The sequence below is a fragment of the Topomyia yanbarensis genome, chromosome 3, assembly GCF_030247195.1.
Source record: "Topomyia yanbarensis strain Yona2022 chromosome 3, ASM3024719v1, whole genome shotgun sequence".
In the NCBI taxonomy this organism is placed as follows: domain Eukaryota; kingdom Metazoa; phylum Arthropoda; class Insecta; order Diptera; family Culicidae; genus Topomyia; species Topomyia yanbarensis.
In genome coordinates, this window is record NC_080672.1 from 273,621,026 (window position 1) to 273,647,477 (window position 26,452).

General features: G+C 37.3%; 1 protein-coding gene across 3 annotated transcripts in view; it reads right to left on the reverse strand.

Annotated features, from left to right (window-relative positions):
- Positions 1-701: 701 nt before the first annotated feature.
- The window catches only part of LOC131690255 (poly(rC)-binding protein 3), a 788,104-nt gene continuing 762,353 nt past the window's right edge, over positions 702-26,452 (reverse strand). For all 3 annotated transcript variants that reach the window (XM_058975878.1, XM_058975879.1, XM_058975880.1), the window contains one exon: positions 702-24,000. In XM_058975878.1, the coding sequence (XP_058831861.1) occupies positions 23,916-24,000 (85 nt within the window). In that variant the 3' untranslated portion in view covers positions 702-23,915. The remainder of the gene's footprint in view (positions 24,001-26,452) is intronic.

The following is a 26,452-nucleotide window of genomic DNA, read 5'->3' on the forward strand; positions in this document are numbered from 1 at the left end:
GTTTTGAAGCTATATGATAACGGTACATATTTGTAATATATCCGATATCGTGGTGCTTTTCTTCTAACTGCAATCTTATGAAAACTGTTAGGTGCGCACTTTTGCCCCACCTTACTCTATGTCCACGAAAAAAAAAGTTCGAGAAAATCGTCGTTGTTGTATTGTAACATAACCTAACGCCATATTCCCCAAATTGTTATCCGGCTGAAAACAATACCCAAAATAACGGAAACAATTTACGGTGTGGCGTGTTTATTGTCGAATCACAATATGTCAAATTGTGAAATAAACTATAGTGCAAATAATCCATTTATTGTTCTCGTTTATGTGGGTTATACTACCAAGTGTTCAATTCTAACACATGCTCAAAAAGTAACTTGAGTCATGAATCAGGCGGAGAGTCGCTGTGTGCGTTCTTATTTCGTATACATATATGTCTATACACATTGAAACTCTGTTGGTGTCCTAGACGTCAAATAAGTCAGTTTACCAAGGTTTGTCATCATTGAAAAATAATATCGTTTTTTCTCCTTCCTTTATTACTAATATCTTTTTTCTTGTCCATTCAACAATACACAGTAGTTGCTTCCGTTTAGATTTGTTTTGTCATTTAATTACCCATTGTTTACAAAATATAAATATACATCATATAAAGTGTTTTCTTCAATTGTTTTCTTCATCGCATGTTATTCGGGTGTTTGTTTTATTTTTTTTCCTGTTACACTCCGTTTCCTGCTGTTTGTTTTTCGTCTGCCTGTGATCAACCTTATCCGCATGTATGTGTGTATGCAAGTTCAAAGCGACTTTGTCGACCCGTTCTTGGATATTTATAGGTTTCCTCATTCTATCCGCTTGAATCTAATGTGCATAATCCGAAGATCCGGCTGGGACAGTTGCTCGCTCCTAAACCATCTACACACGCTCTGCGGTTGATACTAGTTTTAATCCCTTAAAAAAGAAGCTCTAGTTATATGATTGCCTTGCACTGCATTCCGTTACAAATCTAGTAATGTTTGCATTGTGTCAACCCCGTGTCCCGTACTGCCCACCGAGCTTTCCGTAAGGATGTTTGGGTAGTTTCGGGATAAATTTGACCGATGCGGGTGAGATCCGGTTCTGATACCCGGAAGATGAAGAAAACAGTCGGGATATGCAATCGTTCTGGACAAGCTTTAGAGGATTGAGGATGGGGACGAAAATAAGCTCTCTGACGCGGGATTACTTATTCAAGGAAAGACTTTTATGTTGCTTGTTATCAATCCGGCTTTCATGTCTTTTTGGGTTGGTTAGTTGTCAATGGTTGAGATTTGTTTCAGGGATAATTCGAATCATTTGATTTGACATGGTTAAAGTGTGTGTTGTGCTTATAATTATATGAATGTGTTGTAGTGTTGAATTATTAACGCTATGGAAAATCACATTTATATAACGATTTTGGATCCGATTTAGCTTGGCCAACTCTTAAAAACTGTTTAAATTCGACATTTATTGAACTGGCATTTCGAGATAGAAAAAACACTGACTCTGGATTATCAAAAATCGAATGAGCATATGTAAACTGGAGGATCGTCATTTGCGCTTAGTGTGTGGGTGCAAAATTACTTTAACAACGCTTTGCAGACATAGAGAAAAAACATTTTTTGCGGTTTGTTTATTGACTCGAAGTACTTGATAAATCGCCCGATGTTGGAATCGATTATTGAACAATCCAAAAAAAGTGGTTTGTAAATTGGCTGTGGCTTACGGCTAATAAAAATGTATGGCTTTGGGTGTTTTTTTTCTTCAAATTCGTACCATTCCCTAAAACGATCAGTGGTTTACTTTGGCTGGTAGTAAGTAGAAGTTATCGGCCTGAAAAATTCCTGTATTATTTTATTTTGTTGCCGTTTTGTGTTTGTTTTTCCCTTTTTTGGTTGCTTTATTTTTTGCTTAATGTCCGGTAAATAGCGGATTTCCTTTTTTCTTAACACCAACTGAAAGTTGTATTTTGTCACAAAATGTATCCAAAACGGTTTATGTATTTTATTGTTTCTCAACTTTCACATTCGCTGCGAGATCGTTTTGTTTTCCAAACGGTGACGACATTACGCTTGTGTGTGTGTATCGTTCAGGCATACCATTCCCCTTCTACTCTCGAGTGTTTTCTTCTTGCGCTTTTATTTTACTATATAAAACTATCAATTCTAACACTATATCTGATTTTAAGTCAACTCTAAATACATTCTGTTCTGTATGAGTGTCTTACGTTTTAATCATATTTGAATTTAATATTTGCATCACCACTTGCTTGCGTGTGTGAGTGTTTTTGTTTTTTTAATACTGATCGAATCGAGACTTCTGCTGAGCAGCTACTTCAGGTCTAAGTTTTAATTATTTATATAATTCTATATAATTAATTTACTTGTGTTTTCTGCATTACTGACTCATCACCTAATATATATGTATAATAAATATAAAAAATTACAATTAAATGTAAAGCTTCATTTGTAAATTATGACATTTGTTTCATTAAATTTAATATATATGTTTTTTTATCAGTTTATCTCTTGTAAATTTCCCATAATACGACTCGCTTGAACAACTTGTTTACCTCTCATTTACTGTTAATTAAGTAATCAATCAATATGCGCGAAACTGTGTGAACCACTTTTTGTGTATATGCGTGTGTACTCCAAGGTTATGAGCGTGACAAATTATTATATCTCTAGGTGTTAGTGCAACGTCACAAAAGAGTGAGAGAAAACGTGTTATAACTGCATGTCTAAATCTTCAGTATGTTTCTATTCGAACGTGAATGAGTGTATTGCGTTTGATATTAGTGGGATTATTTGCTCTCTCTTTCGTGAAAAATTACAAAAATTACATCTATTGGTACACTGAATAAAATGGGTGCCCGTTACAGGTTTACTTCAATATCAAGTTTGACAATTTTATGGAATCTGGTTTTGGCTATATTATCAAGACTTCTAGTTTCGCGAAAAATAACTTGTAACACATTTATACGTTCCTATTTGGATAAATGTCATTGTTTTAAAGGTATTTACGTTTAAATTTCTCATTTGTTCTACTTATTCTCAGCGCCTTCAAACAACAAAACAGTACGGATTGTCCCTATTTATTATCGTAATTGAAGTGTTTGAATTTGTGTACTACATTAGCATGCAGTGTGATGAGACTCCGAACTAGTGAGAACATAAACAACGGAACAACGGAAATACCGGATGCGAAGCTACACGTGCTTGCATCCAATCGAAGTGTGCGCTTGCGCATCAAAAGAAACGATACAAGTGGTGAAATGCGATTCGCAGTGGGTTTTCGTCCTTGCTTAGCAAAGACTTCATCCCAGCAGAACGCTAAATGAAACATAGTGTGGTGAAATCAGGGTGAGTGACAGAAAGGAAAGAAAAATAACGTTGTTGTGATTTAAAAAATTAAAAGTTTATATTCTCTATTCATAAATTGCTTAAAAATGTGTATATAGTATAATTAATGCTTGCTAAATTATTAAGACACTTAAATTAGTTTGATTACGATGTAAAATAATGTCTAGAACTTTGTTTTAACAAACTAAAAATAAACGAAACGATAATCAGTACGAATGATTTCTGTCAATTTTGAATTGAATCAGTTGAAAACTTACAACTAAACAAAAATATAATATTATAATAATTTCGAAATCAAATCAGTCTCAATTGCGTTAAACTAAGAACCACTTTTAGTACATTTTTTTGTTAATTTGTTTTGTTTACAATTTAGACACTTTATCTAAGTGTACAACTTTTGCATGCAATTTTGTTTCTGATACATTACGTTTACGTGTGTGGGTGTGAATGTTTCTATCATGCGAATGTCTAGATATGCACGAGTGTTTTTATGTGAGTGTGTTTGTGAAAACAGAAACCTGCAACCTACTACGATTATAAATAAGCAAAAATGAGCAATAATTACTTCCATTTCATACCATCTTCGCCACGAGCATTATGTGACTGTTTTTTTTTTCTCGTTTCGTCGCTGTTATTAACTACTAGTTAATAATTGTAATAATAATCGCTTTATTTCATATAAAAAGAACTAACTTCAATCTCAAGTTTCACTAAACATTAACAAACTAGATTTTTTTTGTTCAGTTATTTTTTAGTTTTGTTTGCTTTAGTTTTGCTTGTAAACAATAAGCAGTTCTAAGAGATAATTATAGTTTCATTAAATTTGGCACACTGTTTTTTTATGTTTTGTTTCTTGTTATTATTACTTTTTGTTTGCATTTGCATTACAAGGGGGAAAGATTACATGTTAAGGTTGAAGATTATGCTGTTTCGCAGTATAAACAAATGGCCGGGTTTCCTCTTGCAAGAAAGCTTCCGTGTTGAATTTACTAGGATGGGGAAACGGGGGGGGCGGTAAACAAACATACGATTCTGCTGTTTCAAGTGCTTGCTTCATCGCAGCGATTATACAAAATATGTGTGAGTGTGATTGTTATTGTTGGTGTAAGTGATCTCAGAATCTAATAAATATGATTATGTGACAAACTATAAACATTACGTTGTATGCGTATTTTCATTCCATACAAGAAAATTTGGCTTGAGTTCGGCACTGACAAACCGGAAATTTTCCAAAGGGGTCAGAAACTGGGAAGACTTCTAAATTATTGTTTCACCTTATTTGCTTCAGATTAATTGAAACACTTTCGTCATTTCATTTTGTTGTTTCAATTTAATTCTTTTTCTCGTCAACTTACGCTGATAACATGTTTTGTATCATTTCTTCTTCGAACGCTAGGTTTAGAACTCAAAAATGGAAGCATCTCACCAAGATGCTAATCGAATTTTGCTTCGACGTAAATATTTTCAACTAAAGCACTTTGAAACTGTTCTCTCCAAACTCAAAATCTAAAGCAACAAACTCAAAATAGTAAAAGCATTTGAAAATACACATAAAGGGACGTGGTTTAGATGTGTGTTAACAAACAATGTTTTTTGACTCTTTGATTGCCATTTTGCTTCAAATTGTGTTTGTTCTCTAGATATTGCTTGGCTTGGCGGCGCGGGCATTCGGCGGCTTGATTTGATTGTATCGATAGTTCTCGGACAGTGTTGGCATGGCCTGGATATTCGATTGTGGAATTTATTGGCTGTAACACGCTGCAGAAGAAGTGTATGTGTGGTTGCATTTTTTGGTGAAGAAATATTTGCACTTTTAAGTAGTTCAGTTTTTTTAGTCATAAGAGCACCTTAGTTCTAAACGCGGCCCTAATTCCATGTCCCTTTGCCAAAGACAGGCCGGGCCCGTTTTTGTCTTTTATTCTTCTTTTTAAAAATAATTTCTTAATATTTCTCTTTTTGTTAGCGTTAGTTGTTCCACGTTTTGCTTGTTTCCTTTTTCTTCTATATCTCGAGTCATAAACAAAATTTACTCCATCTTTAAACAACAAATTTTCTACCACTAAAATCACAGCCCTTTATGCGTTCTAGCGAAAAACGAAATGAATGATTTTTTAATAAAAATTCATCACATGTCTTTCTGTCTACTCACTTAATTGTATCTCATTCAGCAGTGTCGGTTTTTGGTCCGGTCATTCCGGTTAGAATCCCATTCTAAATTCTTCCCCTTTGCAAAGCGAGAGTGTTTTTCTGTCTGCCTTATCATCATACGAATTCTGTATAACTAAAAAAACGTATAAACAAGAGACAACAATGAAAGAGTTTTATTTTTCACTAAAAATTAAACCTATTCGAAAAAAGTAAACAAAAGAAATCGCTTCCCTACTGTTTGCTTTGCATGTATTGAAAAATGTATTCTTGACGTCTTCCTAATTTGTCTACCATTGAACAAAGCCTTATCCCTTAACCATTCTGTTTGAACATAAAACGTTGAATTGTTTCTTAGTTTTTAATGCAGTAATCAGTTTCACTTTTTCCTCCTTTTGTTGTAAGTGCTGTATATAAGATTTGTTAATATATAATTCTAAAAATTATACATTTATTTACCTTTAAATTACTTTCAATCTTGTATGTCTTCAGTTGAATTCAGTATTTTCACTGGTTCGTCTTGTTATGTTTTTTTCTCTTGTTTGCTTGTTTTATTATAGTAAAGATTATTTCTTTGGTTGTTGATCCCTTTTTCCGATTTTTTCGTCTTAACGCTTACGTCATTTTGCCTTATTATTCTCGCAAACTTTTGCGAATTGTCAATCTTAAATTTATGAGATTTTTATTAATTACATTAATAGCTTAACACTTTTGTTTCTCTAGCTTTACTCATTATCACCCTGCATCGTCATCCAACTAGTCCTGTTTGCAAGAAAGGGATTGGATTCGGACTCGTCTACTTGGTTTGTTGATCTATAGCCTTGAATTTCAGCGCGATAGTCAGGATCTAGGACCAGTATCAGAGTAGTTTTGATGGCCCATTGCCAATTTAGTGTCGCTTTGCGGGAAAATATTGCTTTTTCGCAAAAAAAACTTATCCGTTTTAACTTTCTTTTAGGTTTAATTTTTCTCACCTGAAGGTGTTAGTATTACCCCCTTCTCCGGCAAGTTTAGTGAATATTAACCATATCATCATTAGTGTGAAACGAATGCTTAGTGGTAGGAAATGATAATCTATTCTAAATCCCACTATATAGACTTGATAAACTTACGGTTGGATCTCTTACTACGCGGACTCGCACTACGCGGATTTCTACTGCGACATAGTAGGAATCTGCGTAGTACGAGTCCGCGTAATAGGAGATCCCATTGTAATGGTAATTTTTAATTAATCCTCTTAAGACAGATGTCTACAGTTTAAATCCACTATAATGTTATAGCGGCATTAGATGGTAGACAGATGTCTTAAGAGGGTTAGCTGTGATATTCCACTAAGTCTCTCAAAAAGTATTGATTTTTGTAAAAAAAATTGCAGATTTTTGTTTGATAAATTTCCTAAGTAATACCTGAGAAAAGAATCGAGTGAGCAAATTAAACTGAATCGAGCTCAACAATAGGTAGATGTGTAAAAGAGCAGCATGAGAGTTGTAACCCAGCGGCGTAACAAATTGGAAAAATACCTATCTTTGCATAATCTCTCCGTAGAGTGTATTTGTTTGGCAACATTATACTCACCCCTGTTCTGTATACCGTTCACACTTAATTGTAAATTTTTGTTCATTTTTGCGATTGTGAACGGTTTTGTTCGTGTATATAGCTGTAGTAAATTTTGTTGTTCAATTGTATATAAATAACAACGAGCTTCAGGAATTAGAATATATTGGCTCAAATGGCACGTTCCCCGTACATAGTCGGGGAGTGCGCGTGCGAAGGCAAGCTAAAGACCGTCTGAAAGTGCCAACCCGTGGTTCGGGCACCAGTGAGAAATACGATGTGGTATTGTTAAATGTTAAGGAGCATATACGCTTCTCCGGCTAAACGAAAAGGAACCGTGACATCGGCCGTTCTCGCTATAGCGGATAAGGTGAACGAGCCAAGCTCTCCTCTATAGCTAATTGACAAGGAGAGCGAAGCAGGGCGGACAAAGGTTCCCCTCGAGCAGTGCACTGCTATCTGGTCATTATTCGCCACCTTCACTAGGGAGGTTTCAACAAAGGAGAAAGGGGTCACGTTCCTAGCTAAAAGCAAAGGACCGCTGCCGGAGCAGCTAACGAAGATACGACCTAAGGAGTACGCGGTCGTTATTGTCCCGGCCGGTCGGGAGATACATCCCGTCGCCAGCAGCATCAAATTGGGTTCCAGCAGCAGTAAAGAGTAAGATGAAATAAAAGTTGGGAATTTAATATTTGTTTTTTGCTGTCTTAAGACCAGTAAGGGACCATAGGTACTATTTAACCCTATCGTCAACAAGGAATAAACAGACATATAGTTGGATGATTCTCCATACCACTCCATAGACTTTTCCAAATTTGAGCCAAATAGGCCAACAGTTAGGTTTGTTGGGAAAAACATCAAATTATATGGAGAAACGACATGGTTATAGATTCCACCACCAGGTATAACATGCAAGATCACCTGAGCTCATCCAAAAATTGATTGGCAAGTACGCAGGACTTCCATAGGCTTAAAATTCCGGGATACCAGTGGTCAGAGAAAAGATTCGTGTTTCAATCCAAAATTTTAAAAAAGTCGCATGTTAATGCCAATTGGAAAGATAACAGAACATTTGAAGGAATGAAATAACAAATATTACATAGCATTTTCATAATGTAGCGCCCGACAGAATTAACATGAGGTAATCTGACCTTCATGACGTTGTTTGAGGATGAAGAGTGCCTTTGCCAAGAAAGAATGAATTTTTGTTCTCATCAGCGTCAGCGCTACCTTAATCGCAATATAGACGTTAAATCCAAAATAAGCTTTAGTTAAGTACTTTACCAGTGAGCAGAAATACATCCAATTTCGAAAAAAGCCATTCTTCTAACTTCGCCGAATCTTTCTGTTCTCGAAATAAATGGGTATAATATTGATTCAAAGCACGCATAACGTTTTTCAGTTCATTTATGTTCCCTCCTCGATGCTGGAATAGAAATAACGCCTCTTTGGAATATTTTCCCCTTTAGGAAGAATTTTTTCATTGAGGGAGGTTTTTTGGTATCGAATTCATTCAACGTTTATTATTTCAGGAAAACATAGGAAATGAGCCAAATAGTACATTTTAAATAATAATTACTATCTCCCTACATTTTAGAGACATCCCATCGTATCTAGCTTTAACCGAAGTCGAGGCCATTGAGATTTTCTAAGATAAAAACTGAGGCTTCGAATTTGACATGTATACCTCCTGCAGTCGTGCTATTGTTTAGCTATCAGCCAACTCCGACGGAGAGATCATCGCCGGTGGAATTTCTCCAGACAACGATATTACGATTTTCTTCGACTTCTTGTTTTTCCCCCTTAGCCACCTAGTTGCTAGTCCGCTGACCGAGTTTCTGTGCAACTGGTCTACATACAACCAAGTATGGGAAAAATCGCATCACGAACCGTTTATTCACCGTTCACCAGAAAACTTTCTCCAGTTGTTATGCTTCATGTTTGCTTAGAAAATGATACACGCGAGCCAACGCTATAGCAACCAATAAAGAAGTTACTCTTTTATTCCATCCTTTCTTAACGTCGATGGCTCCGGTCGCGAAACTCTTCTCGAGCGGCTCGCGCTTTGCGTAGGATGTTCATCAAACAGTTTTATTTCCTTTTCATATTTGCATAATATAAAAAATAGATAGAAAATATACCGTTTATTGAATAGCTGATAGCTAACGATTTTTCAAATTTGTAAAAATCAGTTTGTCTTCACATCTCGCCCTGAGCAGAAGCAAAAAATCGTCCCGCGCAAGTGAAACAGCCACTTCTACCTATAATTCAATCGGTGCCTATCGCACAAGCAGTCCATATAACAATAGGCTACCTACTGTGCAATTTAGTGATGAGTATCGGTGCCCAGCAAAAAGCAACCCAGCTGCGGTCGAACTGTGTTGATGTGGATTTTTCGAAATGCCCCGTAGGACCTGCCATTCGGGAAGTGAAACAGTTATTAAAAGTGCAGATGGAACTCAATCTGACTGAAGTGAAAACCCAACAAATGCATCATATTAAACATTGTGTGCTGATTTCGTTCAAGAACATAAACCAAGCTGAGTCATTCGTCTCGTGAAACAACATGCAGCACACCGCCGAATGCGGCAATGTTATATAGAGCATTCCCGTATACATCGAAAACGACGCTGTAGAAGTTCGTGTCCATGATTTGGCTACGCGTACCCCTGATAGTGTGATTAAAAAATGCTTGCAAAAATTCGGAGAAGTAGATTCCGTTACACACGATACATGGAGGAACTTTTTTCCGGGCATCCCTAACGATGTTCGTGTGGTGAGAATGCGTGTGACCAAGCGAATTCCCTCATACATAATCGTCGTGTTAGCAAGTGTTCCCATTCATCAGATATCACTAGTCACGTACTCAGGGCAAATTCATACGTGCCAGTTCTGCACAAATACGCTACACCTCGGAAAACTTTACCAAGAAACTGTTAAGGAAAACTCAACCAATACAACTGAAATCTGCACACAACCATCTTACGCTAAACCAATAACAACTGCAAAACCAACATCTCCGGATCATACACCAACAACCAGCAATAACAACAACAACGAAACGAATTCCGAAAAATATGAACATACAATAACGGCCCATAAGAGTAAGACACAAACTAGAATATCCGACCGCAAGCAGCAGGAAAGTAGTACGGATGAGGACATGGACGTGAACGATAACGCGAAAGAAGACAAACGAATCGAACCTCAACTTGCAGTGGACCACACTGGCAATATTTCGCCCCCTAGAACAAGCATCTCAACACGCAGCAGCAAGCTGCGCCTAAACGAGACAAAAATTCAATCTAGTTGTTTTTTTATTTATTGTAAAAAACGAACAAAATCGGCCTCGTCGAGCTACCACATTTGTGCCTAAATAAATTTATTAATTATGATTTTTTTTTGTAAAAATGCGTCAATAAAAAATGTAATACTAGAATAGGTAGTATATTTTATTCATACATCAAGAAACCTTTGTGAGCTTCACGAGACTATGCGACAAACATTCACGAGTGAAGATTCGACGCTACTCATAGAATATCAAGCTTTATAGTTTGTTCGCGGTTTGCCCTTCTACCAGCCTACTGTGAAGCTTTTTCAGCCCTATTCATGGTTAATTATTGCGAGCATACATTTTATGCTATTTTGTGATCCACAGTGAGCAACAGTCGCGCGAGTAAGCGAATTTTCCCATGCCTTCTCACAACTGTTGCAACTTATCGAAACGTGAACCGATCCAGAGATGCCGACCAACTTGACTTCCTATTTCAGCCACCGTCGCAAAGTTTTTTTTCCTTGGTTTCATCAACGACTTGTTTCTATAGTGACCGAAATCGAATGACATTTTATTTGTCAAACGGCTCGCAGTATAATTTTTTCCTGAACTGGAAGTTAATAAATTTTTAGAAGTAATTCAAAACCCTCATGGGAGGGGTTCGAACCCCCAAAACCCTTCTCTTTCGCACGGGCCTGATCTCAACTGTTCATCATTTATAGGACCAGTAACAGATGTCGTCACAAGGGGATCGTCAAAGCAATAGTCTTCCAGAGCCAAGAGAATATAATGATTTTTCATGGTGAAAGACGTAGCGTTTTATAAGGGAATATTTTAGATTCTCCGGGCATTATTTGTAGACCGTGCATGGTAACCACCAGACCATCTGAATGCACACTTTTCAGCATTCCCAATACAAAAGTCATCCTGACTTATTGCTACAATGGTCCATTTGCTTATATTGAGTGCAGTAGATCCACGCATGACACACTCGAATCGGTGGCCACACTGTCGATCTTAACTGTGTGGGCAGGCTTGAAGACGCTGAAGCTCTTCATAAAATACAGGTAATTTGCTTGGTTTAGACAGGATATCACAATTCTGAGCTTATCTCGTCGAACTTTCGAAATATCTGTCCCGGTTAAAAATTTTTGATCTGAAGGAATATCATATATGGTCCGACTGTGTTCAATGTGTATGATTTTTTACGACAAGTCGGAGTCTTTAATGACGAATCGTGCTCGAGATTAATTTAACCATCAGCTGGATTCTTTTTCAGTCGAATTCATTTATGCACGGGCCTAGATCCCGACACAACTTTTAAGAATACTTTACAGATATAATGAAAGATTTAAAAAAATGAAAGACGAGCCAGGGGATAGCAAAGCAAAAATGTAGTCATCACTCGGTGTCGAACTTCTCCCTCTCACCAAAGTGGAAATTCTCCCTCTCACCAAATAGCGATAAAATTCAACTGATCTCTCTTCTCACCGGATAAGGAGATGATAATTTATTTCAGTGAAAGAAAACAAAAATGTCAAAATTTACACTAAATTACCAACAAAACCGACAACAAAGTTGGATTGACTTGTTTTGCAATGTTTTTGATATGCGCCAGAAAGGCAGCAAAGTTTTACTTTTCATGTGAAACTGTGAGTTTTTATTTTCGAAGGGGTTAACTCTCAAAAAGGCAACGGTTTTCAGAGGTCCGGCTAGTTGCAGTTCTCTAGTTTCAATGAACTTGGAATTTGAAATTTGAATGATCGAGCATTTTCGAGCTTTCGATTCTCTCTCTCTCTCTCTCTCTCTCTCTCTCTCTCTCTCTCTCTCTCTCTGATAAAAAGACAAAAAAAGGCTTTTGATTTCATTGGGTCTTGTGAGCGATGCTTCTTGAAGTAACAATTTTAGCCTGCCTTTTGAGGGATAATTATCCGGACTCATTTACTCACATGAGTGATAGATACAATACCTAATGTACTGATTTTTTGGATAATCCCAATAAGCAAAACTGATGCTGACATTACTGTAATGTCGTGAAGGCACTGGGACTGGTAATACAAATGTAATTATTTGCACCGTAAAAAATAATCGACCAACTAGGTCACAGCTCCTGAAAATTGTCTCCTCGTTATACTGCTTGTAGGGTGACCATACCATGCGAGTGAAAACACAGGACAATTTCTGTATCGATTTTGTTGGCTATTTTCGGCAAATTTACGGATACAGTAGAACCTTGCGGCAATTAAAACATAGTAACACAGGACAATTTCATCTAACATCAATCTACTGTTTATGACTGTAATTTACACGAAATGAGCAACAGTCAAACATATTTTTTTTTTGGAAATCGGATTTTCGTTTTTTTTACAATTTTTCAACCGTAGGAATTAAATATAACGGTTGATGAAGGAACAAATATTCTAATTTTTTCTGATTCTTTGCATGATAGAAGGAAAAATACTTCGTCCGTTGCCTTCAAACACCTAGTGTTAGCTGATTTCACAAACTTTCTCGCGAAATGCTCTGCAGTGAACTTAGTGTTCTGTGGATGCTCCACATTGATCAGAGTTAAAAATAATCGAAGCTCTTTTTTGATGGTTGAAAATGAACCTGATGCGACACGTGATGAATAGAAAAAAAATATTGATTCAAAAATCCATGTTATTCATTCAATGGAATATCGTACAATAATATTCATATCACTAATTATCTAGGTAACTGTTTTCCAATGTTGCTGATTCAGAAGAATAGAAGCATAGAAAAAAATAATTATCATCGCTTACATTGTGCCAACGCCTACTTTAATGCGTAGGATTCATTGTTGCACGTTCGCTTCATGCAATAAACAAAGACGATTGAAAATACACATAAATAAATGGGCAGTTGGTTCGTTTGACGTTTCCGATAGCGTCATTGAATATTGACAATAAGTGCGGCTAAATATGGTAAATTTTCATTCAATGAATTTAAATATTTGTAACTCTGATATTGATGGCTTTGTCCTAAGAAGTGTGGGATATTTCCGTTTGCTAAACTTTTTTTCCGACGGATGTTCAAATTTCTTCTTCTGTGCCAGGAGCGTCATTCGCAAAACTTTTTTAAGCGAAACTGTCTTATCAAGTCAGTCTGGCCCTCCTAGTTCGCGAATAAACTTCGTGCTATTAAAGTGCAAGTCTTGTGGTAGCGGAATGTTAAACAATATTTGGTGTATTCACTTGTCTATGTAAAAACCTTCACTGCGGCATAAACCCGTAGCATGTTTTTGGCCCAATTGATCCCCGCCAAGGTCGCCAGACCTAAGAGAGGATGAGTCATAAAACAGGTCATGGTAAGGATGCCATTCCCAAGTATATACACACTAAACTGTTGTTCAAAAATCGAACTGAAAAAGAAAGCCAAAGTAGACTTCAAAGGGGCGTAAAGCTGACACTCCGCCAAGGGCGCAAGAAGACCACGCTATTGCCCTGGTTATATTTCCTTAAACCCAACAGGTAGAAATGGTTTTTTGAGCTGGTTTCAATGCTTGCTTACGGAGAAAAATCTGCTCCAGATTGGTGTAAGGCTCATTTTCCGATTTTATCACACAAAGCTACAATCAAATGACTGACCAATAAATTGTATCTCAAAACCCAATGCCAGTACCAATAGCGCAGTAACAACAATTGTACCTAGCACCTCAAAACCAACAATCAGCAGCGCCAATAGAGAAGAAATACAGAGTGTGTGGCAAGAACACAAAACAAACAAGAATATCAAACCGAAAAAAGCAACAAGGCAGTGATGGTATCGCCATGGACGTTCACGATAATGTGAGAAATGGCAGACTGATTTACTTACAATTTGCGGTGCATAATGCAGCCAATGCATTGGCTGCATTATGCACCGATTCTTTTACCGGACGGCGTGGCGAACTGATCGCCTAGAAGCACTCACGAACCAGCACCGAAGCAGCGGATCCAGTGGCTCCCCGAATCCCCTACCGGACGGCGTGGCGAACGGATCGCCTAGAAGCACTCACGAACCAGCAGCGGATCCAGTGGCTCCCCAAATCCCCTACCGGACGGCGGGGCGAACTGATTGCTTAGAAACGCTCGAGAACCAGCATCGAATCAGCGGGTCAAGTGGCTCCCCGAATCCCTTACTGGACGGCGCACAGTGGCTGGAGGCTGGCCAAAACCTCAAAAATTTATTTTTGAAATATTGATATTTTATATTTTTTCTAGATTTCTCATATATTGAATGATGTATATTCAAAAATTCATATGATCATTGGATAAGAACACGATTTTTAACATGAGTTTAAACGTGGCAAAGTCCGGACTTTTTATTGATTTTCATTCCCGAAACCATCATTGCTCTGTTCACTTCAAATGCATGTTGCACTTTTGATTTTGGTCCGATTTTAGCACAACTAGTTTCATTGTGTAGAGGAACGAAAGAACTTGGTTAGTGAATAAAATACATTTGGTAAATTTGCTTGGAACTATGACTAAAAAGTTTAAATATGTTTGAGGTGGTCAGATCAAAAATACTTTTTTTACTAATGTATTCTGTACAAATTTCGGAATCATTTCGGAACGGTCACATAGTATACATTCTATGGGAAATAACCTCTACTTTTCGAATATCATGGTCTCGTTCTGCGCCTAGGTGCGCAAAATTTTTTAAGGAGATTTTGAAGCTTTGTTGCTGATATGGAGGCGCATGGTGTTTTGTTTAAAATTGTTAGACAATCTACAGTAAACCAATATGTTATACAATGGATTTAAAGTAGTATTCTTCATTTTTTATGATATTGCTGACATTGGTGAACAGTAATGGAAAATCTATCATGAAAACGGGATCATAGTTATAAGAAAGGTTCAATGACACTGTATGGAAAAATGCATTTAATATTTTACGACTTTTGACATCAAAAATGAGCTCAGCACCTCAAAATTAGCTTAAATTGTGATTTTCAGCCAAATTAGGTAACATTTGAGGTTTTGTCCAACTTTTGTTTGAAGACCCGCCACTGTGCGGCGTGGCGAACGGATCGCCTAGAATCACTCACGAACCAGCGGATCCAGTGGCTCCCCGAATCCCTTGCCGGACTGCGTGGCGAACGGATCGCCTATAAGCACTCACGAACCAGCACCGAAGCATCGGATCCGGTGACTCCCAAAATTACTTGCTGGACGGCGGTTGCGAACGGATAACTTAGAAACGCTCGAGAACCAGCACCGAAGCAGCGGATCAAGTGGCTCCTCCAATACCTTACCAAACAGCGTGGCAAACGGATCGCTCGAAGAACTAGCACTGAAGCAGCGGATCAAGTGGCAAAATAGCAGGACAGGAACCATGATGGAAGACCACCGGTTCGTTTTGGCACCCGGGGATTTGACTGAAAATTACGACATTGCAATGTTTCACCGCCAAGAAAAAGGATTCCAACACGCAGCAGCAAACCTCGTCAACACAATCCAACACGTAGGAAATCAATTTAAATGCCTTTTTTTTATTTTTTTGCATTGTTAAAACTTAAAATATTCACGACTCAGTTAAACTATCGCAAAGCTTCTTGACCGAGTCTCGAACATACAACGGCTGACATATAAGACTCTCTGTACCGCCACAAGGGAGCCGAGTAGTAAGCAAAAGCAATCATGCTATCGCCTATTTTCTATATTGAATTTTCATTTTAAAAAAAATGAAATTTTAACAAAAAAAACGGTAGGGCTGAACATAGGCCATTCATGTTTCCGGCGCCAATAAAAACAGCTCCAGGTGAGCCCCTAGGAGCTGTGCGCGACTGGCGAATATCTACTCTCTCCACCCGCGGCGCTTCCGGATTTGATAATGGCTCGCCAAAAGTGAGTGGTGATACAAATTTAATTTTATTCGTCGCAATATCATAACCGGGGCGGCTTGCTAGTTCATATTCACTTTTATCTCAATTTTTGTTTCAGCTTACACTCACTTTGACGAAGCCGGCTGGTGTGCGGAATTTATCCTTTCATTCTATAATAGGCGCGAATTGATTTACCTACCCTTCTCCTATATGTCAATATGTATTTTGTTGTTCCAACTGAAATCTGTTCCTTGAAATCGTGTACCGCGAAACTGTTTTTTTATTAATTTTATTAGTCTACCGCTCCGTTTGCTACTGCCTACCATATGCGAATTTCTGCTAATTTTTGTCTTGTTCTGTTCTGATTTACTTACTTTGTACAACATTTTTTTTATTACGATCTATTATTTGTTCTTACGAAACCAAATGGAATTTTTCTTCTTCGTCAGGTAAGAAGATTGTTATTCTTTTCGTCATTTTTTTTCTTTTTTTTTCTGTTGCTTCTGTACAATTATTTCGCCGAGTGAGAAGTGCACTCGTCGTTTTTGTTCTCTTCAGTGATTGCTATAAATAGTTTCGGGAAAAAGGGACTCACATAGATTTTACTATGATATGTGGGAATATGATAGAAAAATCGATTTAGCCAACCTGTCTGCAATATGTATTGGTTTCCATTAAAGACTGCTTGATATAGTGTAGTACTTTTTTTCTCGCCTTCCTCGTTTGTTTGTTTGTGTTTGCTTGCGTGTAATATTTTTAGGGATATGATTAAAGGTAAATCGTGATAGTCTTTAGGGTTAAATAAATTCGATCTACTTGAGCTTTTCACTATAGGTTATTATGTACTGCCTCTTTGGGAATCGCTATTCTTCAGCAAGAGTATCTCCGATTCAGAGCACAATCAATCAATGAGTTATCTCGCGCTTCTTGATTGCGTTATGTTTCACTAGTTCACCCTGTTTTTTTTTTTAAATTTTTCTAAGCTTAATTCTTACTCCGATGCGCTAATAAGCTTTCACAAAAGACTTTCTCTATCATTTAATTCTCATTCGCGTCTGAATGCGTTTAGAATCCTAAATAAGTTTATACAAAATATATAACGCTTCTTCTTAATTCTGCTCTTTTCTTTCTCTCGTGAAAAGCCATTTGTCTGCTCATTATTTGCTTGCTACTGTAGGTGTGTGGCGGTGTGAACTCTACAAGGGAACGAACACCTGATGACTGCCGGAACACGCTAATCATTATTCTTGGTTTTGCCGAGTTCCGAAACGTGAATTTTCACGTGTTTAACACTCTCATCTCTGGTGGAGTTTTTCTTCCGAATGGGTCCAATCGCGGAAGGTTTTGTGATATTTCGCATATGTTTTCTACCAGCTCTACCAGTTTTAGCTACATTTATACACTTCCTTTTGGATTGAAGCTACTTAATTATTTTTCCTCCCGCGGCATGACAGATGCTGGACACTACTATACTGTTTGATGGTTCTGTCTTTGTTCGTTCGTTGAAATACTAGTGCACATATCAACGGTACGTTAATTACTCACACCCTACACAAACTTGGCACTTGCGATTTGCATTTTAATTTTATAATTTCTTTGGACAGATGGGGCGATTCTGGCTTACGCTGAAACTCTTCTAACCCTTTTTTGTTTTTGCTTACAGATATGTATGACGTTTAATCATTTGAAAACTATGATGGAGTTTGTTGTACACGTATACTGTTTGCAAGCGGCAAAGACGTGAAACTAGATTAGAAAATGGTTCAAAAATATCAGGATGTCCACGAATAGCTACAAAATTTGATTTCATAGTTGTAATGAAAATCGAATTCAAACCTGCTCGTTATCATGTTATGCATCGGTAAACATAGCTGGGATCAAGGGCTTAACGTAGCTCTAAAAAATAACTTATTCTCTGCCCCGACACAAATTTCTTTGTGCTAAGATTTAATTCCAAGATTTTGGAATTATTCAAAAGAGAAATTCGTCATTTCAAATATATTTGATACATTCCGATCATTCGAATTTGCGCGTGTGAACTAAATACCAAACATTGATAATGCTTGTGCGAAAAAAATGCTGAACATGTTGCTACCTGGTCTCGGAGGCGAAGAAAAGTACCTTAGTTTGATGCGTAATCTTATTAAATAAAATTTACCATGACATAAATCAATATAATTTGCTTTGCTCCCAGTATGTACAGTACAGTAAAAAGTAAAGTACATTAAGCGGATAGACTTTGCTTGAAAATACAATCTACGAAAAATTTTATTCAAAACTTAAAGGAACGAATTTTTATCAAAATTTGGCACTAATTCTTTATTTCAATGACTTTCAATCGACTTGAATTTAATTCAACATCGAATCGTTGTTGTTAGATAAGTTAGTAGAAGTCTGGTCGGCTTTCTATTTCTGTCTGAGTCAGACCCAAAATCGAACCAAGTGAACGACAACTAGCAGTCTCTCAATCTATTGTGCACTGTTTAAAGAACAAAAGATTTTTTTTTGTTTTTTGTCCATCATGAGTAGAGTTGACGAGAAGGCTCCGACCCAACGCCACCGTCGTTGTCTATAAATTTTGTTCAATACAACCGAGTTTTCATGAAGTGGAATGACTTCTGTAGGTCCTTTACCTTCAGTATCCTCATCTCTATAATGCAGGTTTGATATCATTCAACACGTTAGCCCAAGCCGAACGTTTAGTTTTGCAGAACACGTGACAATGTTGGAATTAATATTCCCGTGTATATGAAAATGACTATACAGGGGCAAGTTTACATGATTTATCACCACATACCTTTCCTGAGCTAATTGCAGAATGCATAACGCAATACGGAGAAGTAGAAACTTAGCGAAACTTCTTCCCGGGTATTCCTAACGGTGTTCTTGTGGTGAGCAAGGATGCAAAATGCCTACTTTTTCTGCGGCTGTAATTTTTCTGCCTACATTCTCGTTCGCTAGTGCAGGACGCCCAGCGCTGTACGGCAATCCGTAAGCAAAGCAGTAACATGACAAAAAATACTGCCCCCAGCACAGCCACCAGACGCGAGCGGTACAGCTTCTCTTTCCTTATTTCACACTTTTTAATATTTTTAATCTATTTAATATTTTTAATCACAAACGACGACAATGAATGCGGTTCGTTTACGCCACGACCGGCATTAACGCTTTCGCGTGCGGGCCTCTCCCTTTGACTATGCAGAGAAAAGTGTACAAAGCGAGAGAACAAACTTTACAATCACCGAGCAGTCGGAGTACAGCAGCGAAACAAAAATGTATTCTACTGCTGTACGGGAAAATGTACTCGGTTTGGCTACCATTCTGGCAAGAGCTGTAGCGGGCTGTACGGCTTGTGCAAATGTAAATATACCGAAAAAATGTAGTTAACCGGTACCGTTGGCATCCCTGGTGGTGAGGATGCGGGTTGAAAGGTCTATTCCCTCCTACTTGACAATTAAACATAAAACTCAACTACTACGTTATGTACCCATGAGGGTCAAACGGTTATGTACAACTACTGTAATCTGACAGCTCACCATGGACACCCTTGTGCGGATGATGCATCTCAACCAATTGCCAAGTCAATCCAATCCAAAACAGAGTTTTCAAAACCGATACCTGAACCACAAAGGGTGCAGCTGTTCAAACCATGACAACCACAAAAGTAGCATCCAGTACCCCAAAACCAACTGATCGCTTCAGCGGCAAGGAAATTAATAATAATGATGACAGGTTTACAGTGGTCATTCCTAAGTGCAAGAAGCCGGGGACATCTGATGGCGGACACCAAGACAGCTGTAACGAAGACCTTGACATGAAAGACACGAGGGAAGACCCCCATGTCGCAATAAGCGAGCAGACAAAGACAATTGCGATATCATGAACCGCACAATGAACGTACTCTATTTTGTAGATTATAATATTCATTATTGAAGTGGTCCAAGCCTTTTTTCTGACCCAATTGATCAGAGTGAACCATTTTCCCGACGTCCTATACATATGAACGCAAGTGGTTAAATTGTTAAAAAATCAAACAACTAGCTACAGCACTTTTACTATAACTATATTTTCTTTAGGGACCAAAGAGGTACATTTGGTACAACCAAATAGATTTTCAGTAGGTGCCTGCCTCGTTACTATTCGTATGTGGGCTAATTCGGTCGATTCCTGCGATTGTATTAGTCCCGACCCAAACCAGCAGGAATTGTGGCTGGCTTCTGCTGGAACGCTGGTTAGTTTCTGTCGCAATACAAGCAGAAAGTTGCCGGAATTCCAGATTTTTGTCTGGTAGGAAAGGAATTTTAAAAATACGATGCTTCGTGAGGATATTTGGTGATTTCTGCTATCCAGAAGATATCGATGTAGCCCAGTTTAGAATGCGGATCGTAATTTCATTAATGTGATTTTCAGCAGTTCCACATTTAATGCGCATCTTCAGCCTATTGAACTCATAGAGACCGGAAGCTGTGTTTATAACATGGGATATAACGCCATCAAGCATGTTGCTGGGTCAGGCGCCGAATATATGTCAGTATTCAAATTTATCTCTTTCTTTTATCATTTTCTTATTCCCAGTCACACGGTGTCTCAATTAAATATGTTGATCACAGCTAGACTCCCTTTTGGGTCATTGATCTACCAATATTTAGTAACTAATGCGCAAGTTAGAAGCTCTACTTTTTCCTGCTATAGCCGTTTTCTCATCACTGTCCAGAATACGCAGATATTGTAATAAATATCCATTGAGAATATGATTCAACATAAGTTTTCCGTGTACCAAAACAGAAATGAAAGTGTCACTCCATTTTAAATAAAATGTACCCTTGTTTAACCAAAATGTGAATCTGTATTCCAAATCTATACAAAATACAAAATTGTCCCACTTAGGCTTAGATAAATTATAATCTTGTTCATATAGATTTGAAATAATCAGAATTTCTAATTGTATACAGCATAAAATTCCTAGCTTCAAGATCTGCTTAAATTTTTAGAAAAAAATAGAACTATTAGATTGTTCACCTGATTTTAAAGCAATTTTGGTAATTTTAATTTGAAAACGTAAAACACTTTTACATCTACCAAATAACGCCATGCTGCCACGCAACGCATAAGCATTTGAACAACAATAAAATTCTCTCTTATAAAATCTTTTAAGAAACCCGATGGACCAATGATCTGATAAGATTTGATAGACTTTTCTAGGCTTAAGTTTCACAGGGAAAATTAAAAAGTTCACAAATCAACCTCTCGTAAGGTAACATATACGTAGATGGTACTATAAATTAGATTACTAATCTTTAAAATAAGTAAAACGGTTACTCGCAAGATACACTTTGAGACGCAAGGAAAAGGCTTGTCGAGTAACAAACGATGATTTATACAGATAAAACAACGTTTCTCAAAGGATCTGATGAATAGCTTAACGCTCATCAATCAGAAATTACATTTGCGTCTAATAGGTGATTAAATCTATACAAGTAATACAATTCTCTCCTATACTAGTAAGCTTATAAATAAAAAGCTCAATTAAAATAAATTGTCCAAGTCTCGGCCAAAGGTCACAAACATCTCCAAGCTAAATCGTAAGAGAACGGCCGGTTGTTTGGAGCGCAAATAGCCTTTTTTTAGAAAACAAAGGTCACTCTCGGCAGCCAGCTACCCCGAGTTTAAAGCACATAAAAACAAAACTAGAGTTTTCTTGTACGATTCGCATGGAGTGATAATCGAAAGAAAGCATTTATACATGCAACGGCTCTTTAGCTTCCACTTTAAAAGCTCACAATTTTGGAAGGACGACCTCGATTTTAAATAATCTCATTGCATCACTTTGCATCTACCACTTCCGTCATAGTTCCGTTCATTAACAACAGTAAATAGCTAAGAAAAGCAATCAGCTAAGCCAGCACCCACATCTTACCCAAAGATAGCTGAACTCATTCCAGCGTACAATTTCCAACGCCCAATCAAACTTGCTCCCATTCAAGTTAATCTACTCAAAAAACCAACGATATGTTTTGGGTGTTGGTAAGCTTCGACGAACTTTTGTTTCTCTGGCAATCTAACGACATATTAGAGTCTAATTTTTAAATGACATGTTCTGTTTGCTGTCATATGTTTTTGTTTTCTTTCTCCGTTTCCTCAAAACGATATGTACGATAAATATGTGAATTCTACGATTTCTTATGTGTAATTACTAGTTTTTTAACGCGTCTTGAATTGTTCGTATACAGTTTTTTCTTCTTCCCCTAATAACTAGCAATGGTCTAGCTTCGAGTCATACTCTTATTTACGCACGACTTTCAACGCCTACTGTTAGTAACAGTGCTACTAAACCTAACCTCAAGCTCAAAGCAGCTGATATCGAACATAACATAATTTTGATTGCAAACCAAAAACTTTTAAAAAGTGTCTCTCCTTTCGATTACATTTGTTTTTTTTTTCATCCCTGTAGTGTATGTGTGTTTGTGTTTGTGTATTTTATGTGAAAGAAAACAGCACGCTACGCTTTCTGAAAGCGAAACGAACTGCTCAATTAATTTTCATTTGTTTTTAAAGCTTTAAACCGAAATTTAATTAATAGTAATAAAAAGCAATATTTTCCGGGACCAGTAGCGCGTTTTAAAAACAAATCCTGCTGTTAAAGTGTCTATCATATCAATATCCCGTTGCTGAACCTGGCACACCTGCTACCTGCTACTGTTCAAGCAAACCGCTTGGCTTTGTCCCTAGATCAGGCTGTAACGCGGATTGCTACGGGAAGGGAAAATATGTGAGGTTTCAATCTATATAATTGAATGTTAAGCTCTTTGACGATTATGCTGCTTCCCCGCCACCGCTCGCACGTTACGCGTTGCAAGCTACAATAAGTGGTTATTTTTGCGTTTTCCTGTTTGGTTGGTTGTTATTCTGATATTTTTATCTGCTCCATGAAAATTATTATTTCACATTTCAATAGCAACGTGAAGCGCGTTTTTATTTGCATGATCTACGCTGGCAGTTTTCATCTCTTTTTGATCAACCATTTGGCTCTGTTTGTCTGTACAAGTTGTCCCATCATTGTCTCATTCCGCACACAATTCCCATTGTTAGCCAATGGAACCCTATTGCATTCGCATGATTTCATGAATTTATTTGGAATCATTTTCGATTCACCGATTTTTTTGTTCTGTTCTTTTATCATCCTTTTATAATACGCCTTTTCATCACATTTGGTCAGCTTTGGCTGCTACAGTAGCTGTTTTAATATTGTTTCGTATTCATCTCGATAATATACTAAAAAAAGAGTACGCAAAAACATGTCAACAAACACATTAAAAACTAGCGATTAAACCTAGAATAGTTAGCAATTAAAATCTAAATATAAAAACGAAACATTGCATTTTTTTTTGTTTGCTGTCTTTCCCATGCCACAAATTAAAAGAAAAACGCACACAAGCAGTCTGCTGTAGTCCTTGTGGGTTTTTGTTTCTCTGTCGTCTCGCAAATAGTACACAACGGCTTCATCTTCGGTCCATTCCCGACAGCCAGACAGACCAGTGCAGGTTGGGTTGTTGTACGGAAGTCGCACTGGTCCAGCGGTCCGATGTTGTTTTCTAACCATACCTAAGAGGGTTAAACCAAGTCCTGTGAGATCTTTATTTTAATCGGTGCCATTTCCGCCGACTCTCCTACTACTGCTACTAGAGACTGGATGCGGAGCTGGATGCATGCATGCTGGCTGGTTGTATATTTAGTGAATGGGCGCTTTCACGATGTGATTCGGGGCGATGTAGTGGTAGCCAGGAATCGGCAGGCCGGCTGTTTCCATCGAAATTCTGCAAAAGGGAAACAAGCGTAATGATAGGTGAGAGTCGGTTCAAGGGTTGCATTTCAGCTACGGTAACGATGTATTTTTGCTTGTTTGAACATTCGGCTAGAGTCGAAAAAAATCGATAAACACGCTTCGGTTTGTCTAGGTAATGGGCAGGTTGGTTTTCTAGAAAAAAGGAAGCAAGGATGGATAAAATAAAGGTGTTATAGGAAACTTTAGGAAAAAATCGGAGCGAAAATCTTAGAATGATTTTGATGCAAATAAGGAATAAGGGCAGATCGATATTAACTATACAATATTAAAATAACGTGTCAAATCGTAAGGATTACTATAATAATTTAATCTACTAAAAACAAGCAATCAATGTATGTACTTATCGAACTTTGTAATCAGCAGCAGATTCTATACTTTGATTTGAAATATTTTGTATTGCATTGTGTAGCGCTGCGTAAGCATGGTATATTTTGTAGATTGCAGGCTGATGACTCTCCTTCCTACACAGACTACTTGAGGAACAGTGTTTGGGAATAACGTTTGCGCAGTCCTAGCGAGAGCATTGCCTGAGAGCCACCATAGCGGGCCACGATCATCTTTACCGTAACATGGGATATTGGAAAAGGAAGTGTTGATGTGATACTTACTTAACGGAAGGCCGCGACTCAGTGACACTCTCATAAATACCACGTGTTTTAACGCTATCTTGATGACATTTTTCTTGTTGTTAATTATTATAACGTGTTTTAACTCTGTAGTGTGAACGTAGTAATAACATAAGTAATTAATCACAAAAATAATTTTTTCAAGTAATTTTATCACAAGATGGCGGCTGTGCAGCATTTTCCCTCGTGCGCGTTTTTTTGGATGGGGTCCACGGGCGGGAATCAAACTCCTGTAATTTTTTACCTAAAACCAAAAACTTAAGTTTTTAAGATTCCTTATGACAACAGTAAGCCACGCACAGAGGCGTAACTAACTTCAAATCCTTGCCAAAATTGAAAAAATATTCTTTTTATTTGTCCATACTTTCAGCTTAAATTGTTCTTCGAAACATACTCTAACGTATTGCTTAAAAAGAAAACCGTTTTCGCTTAAAATTTTTTGTATGCAATAATTTGAATTCAGTGATTTTTTTACACATTTCATTAGCTTGAAAGCCATTATCCCTCAATTTATCAGATTGCTCAAAAACTATTTACCCAAAGTCAATATAAAAATCAAAATTATGCTTTTCATAACAAATTCCAGCAACCACAATCAATTGAGGTCAATTTTAGCTTTTCTTTGTTATTTTTGGTAGGTTTTATAAAAGTGTTCACTTTTCTCAATTTTCCACATATACGTTAGTAAAAAAGTACCTTTGTAACCGTCCGCGCTACGAGCCCAATAAGACCTCGTTAAACTCGGTGGCTTTTGCGCCACTCTCGCGTACGAGAGACCACCGGTCGTTTGTTAGCTCGACTACTTGGTATGAGACTCCTCAAGGGATGACCCGAATGGCTATTGGTGGCTTACGAAAATCTCTACAACTGAAATCTTTCCGCTATAAAAACCTACTCGCCAATAACAAGTTTATCGCCAACGGAAACGCACGGATTTATTTCAACTAACAAATAAACGTCATGAGTGTGATTGAATTCGAAGATTGCTCACGGTGTATTTATTAGAACAATTTTATGCAAAAAAATTCAGCATCTCTGAAACTTCGGAATATGAAAGAATGGGCTTTCCCCTTTCATTTGAAACTAAGATCAAAATAATCCGTCGGGGGGTCCAGAGGAACTTTTTTTTAAGTTTTTTTTCGTAACAATATAGGTTTTACTACTGGAGATAATTCATATTTCTGTCTCTAGATGGTGCTTTATACATTCGAACAACACTAAAAGTGAGAATTTAATAGAAAATTTATTTGTCTACAAGTTTGTTGACCACTAAAACTTGATCTGAAATCATCCGGAAAAGTTGTTTAAGATTTTAACAAAGTTATATCTAAGATAGTTTCACACGAGGCCTAGTGGTTTGGAAATATGTTTTCTCGCACTTATTATATTACAAAAAAAATAATTGGGTTTAGTGGCATGAAAATATTAGACGGCATTCATTACGTTTACAATTCTAATTGATCTTCTGAAAATTAGGATATTTGACAGAGTCAGAAAACTATTTGTGCTTTTGGATTGTAATCTTGCCCGATAGGTTCAAAGGGACTACCATTAATCGGAACGTATTGCTTGGTTACAAGGGTTTGCTTACATTTATATTTTGTTACACGGGTGTTTTAGAAAGGACCAAACGTTGTATAATTTAGGTTATGATCGCTTAAGTCAGCTATTAAAATTCCGTTCAAAACGAAATTTTGGGACACACCGTTTCTAATTTAACGCTAACCTCAGTAGTAACTGTCCAAATTAGTGGTTAGTGTGAAATGATTTATACAAATTTTCTCCGCAAAGCATATT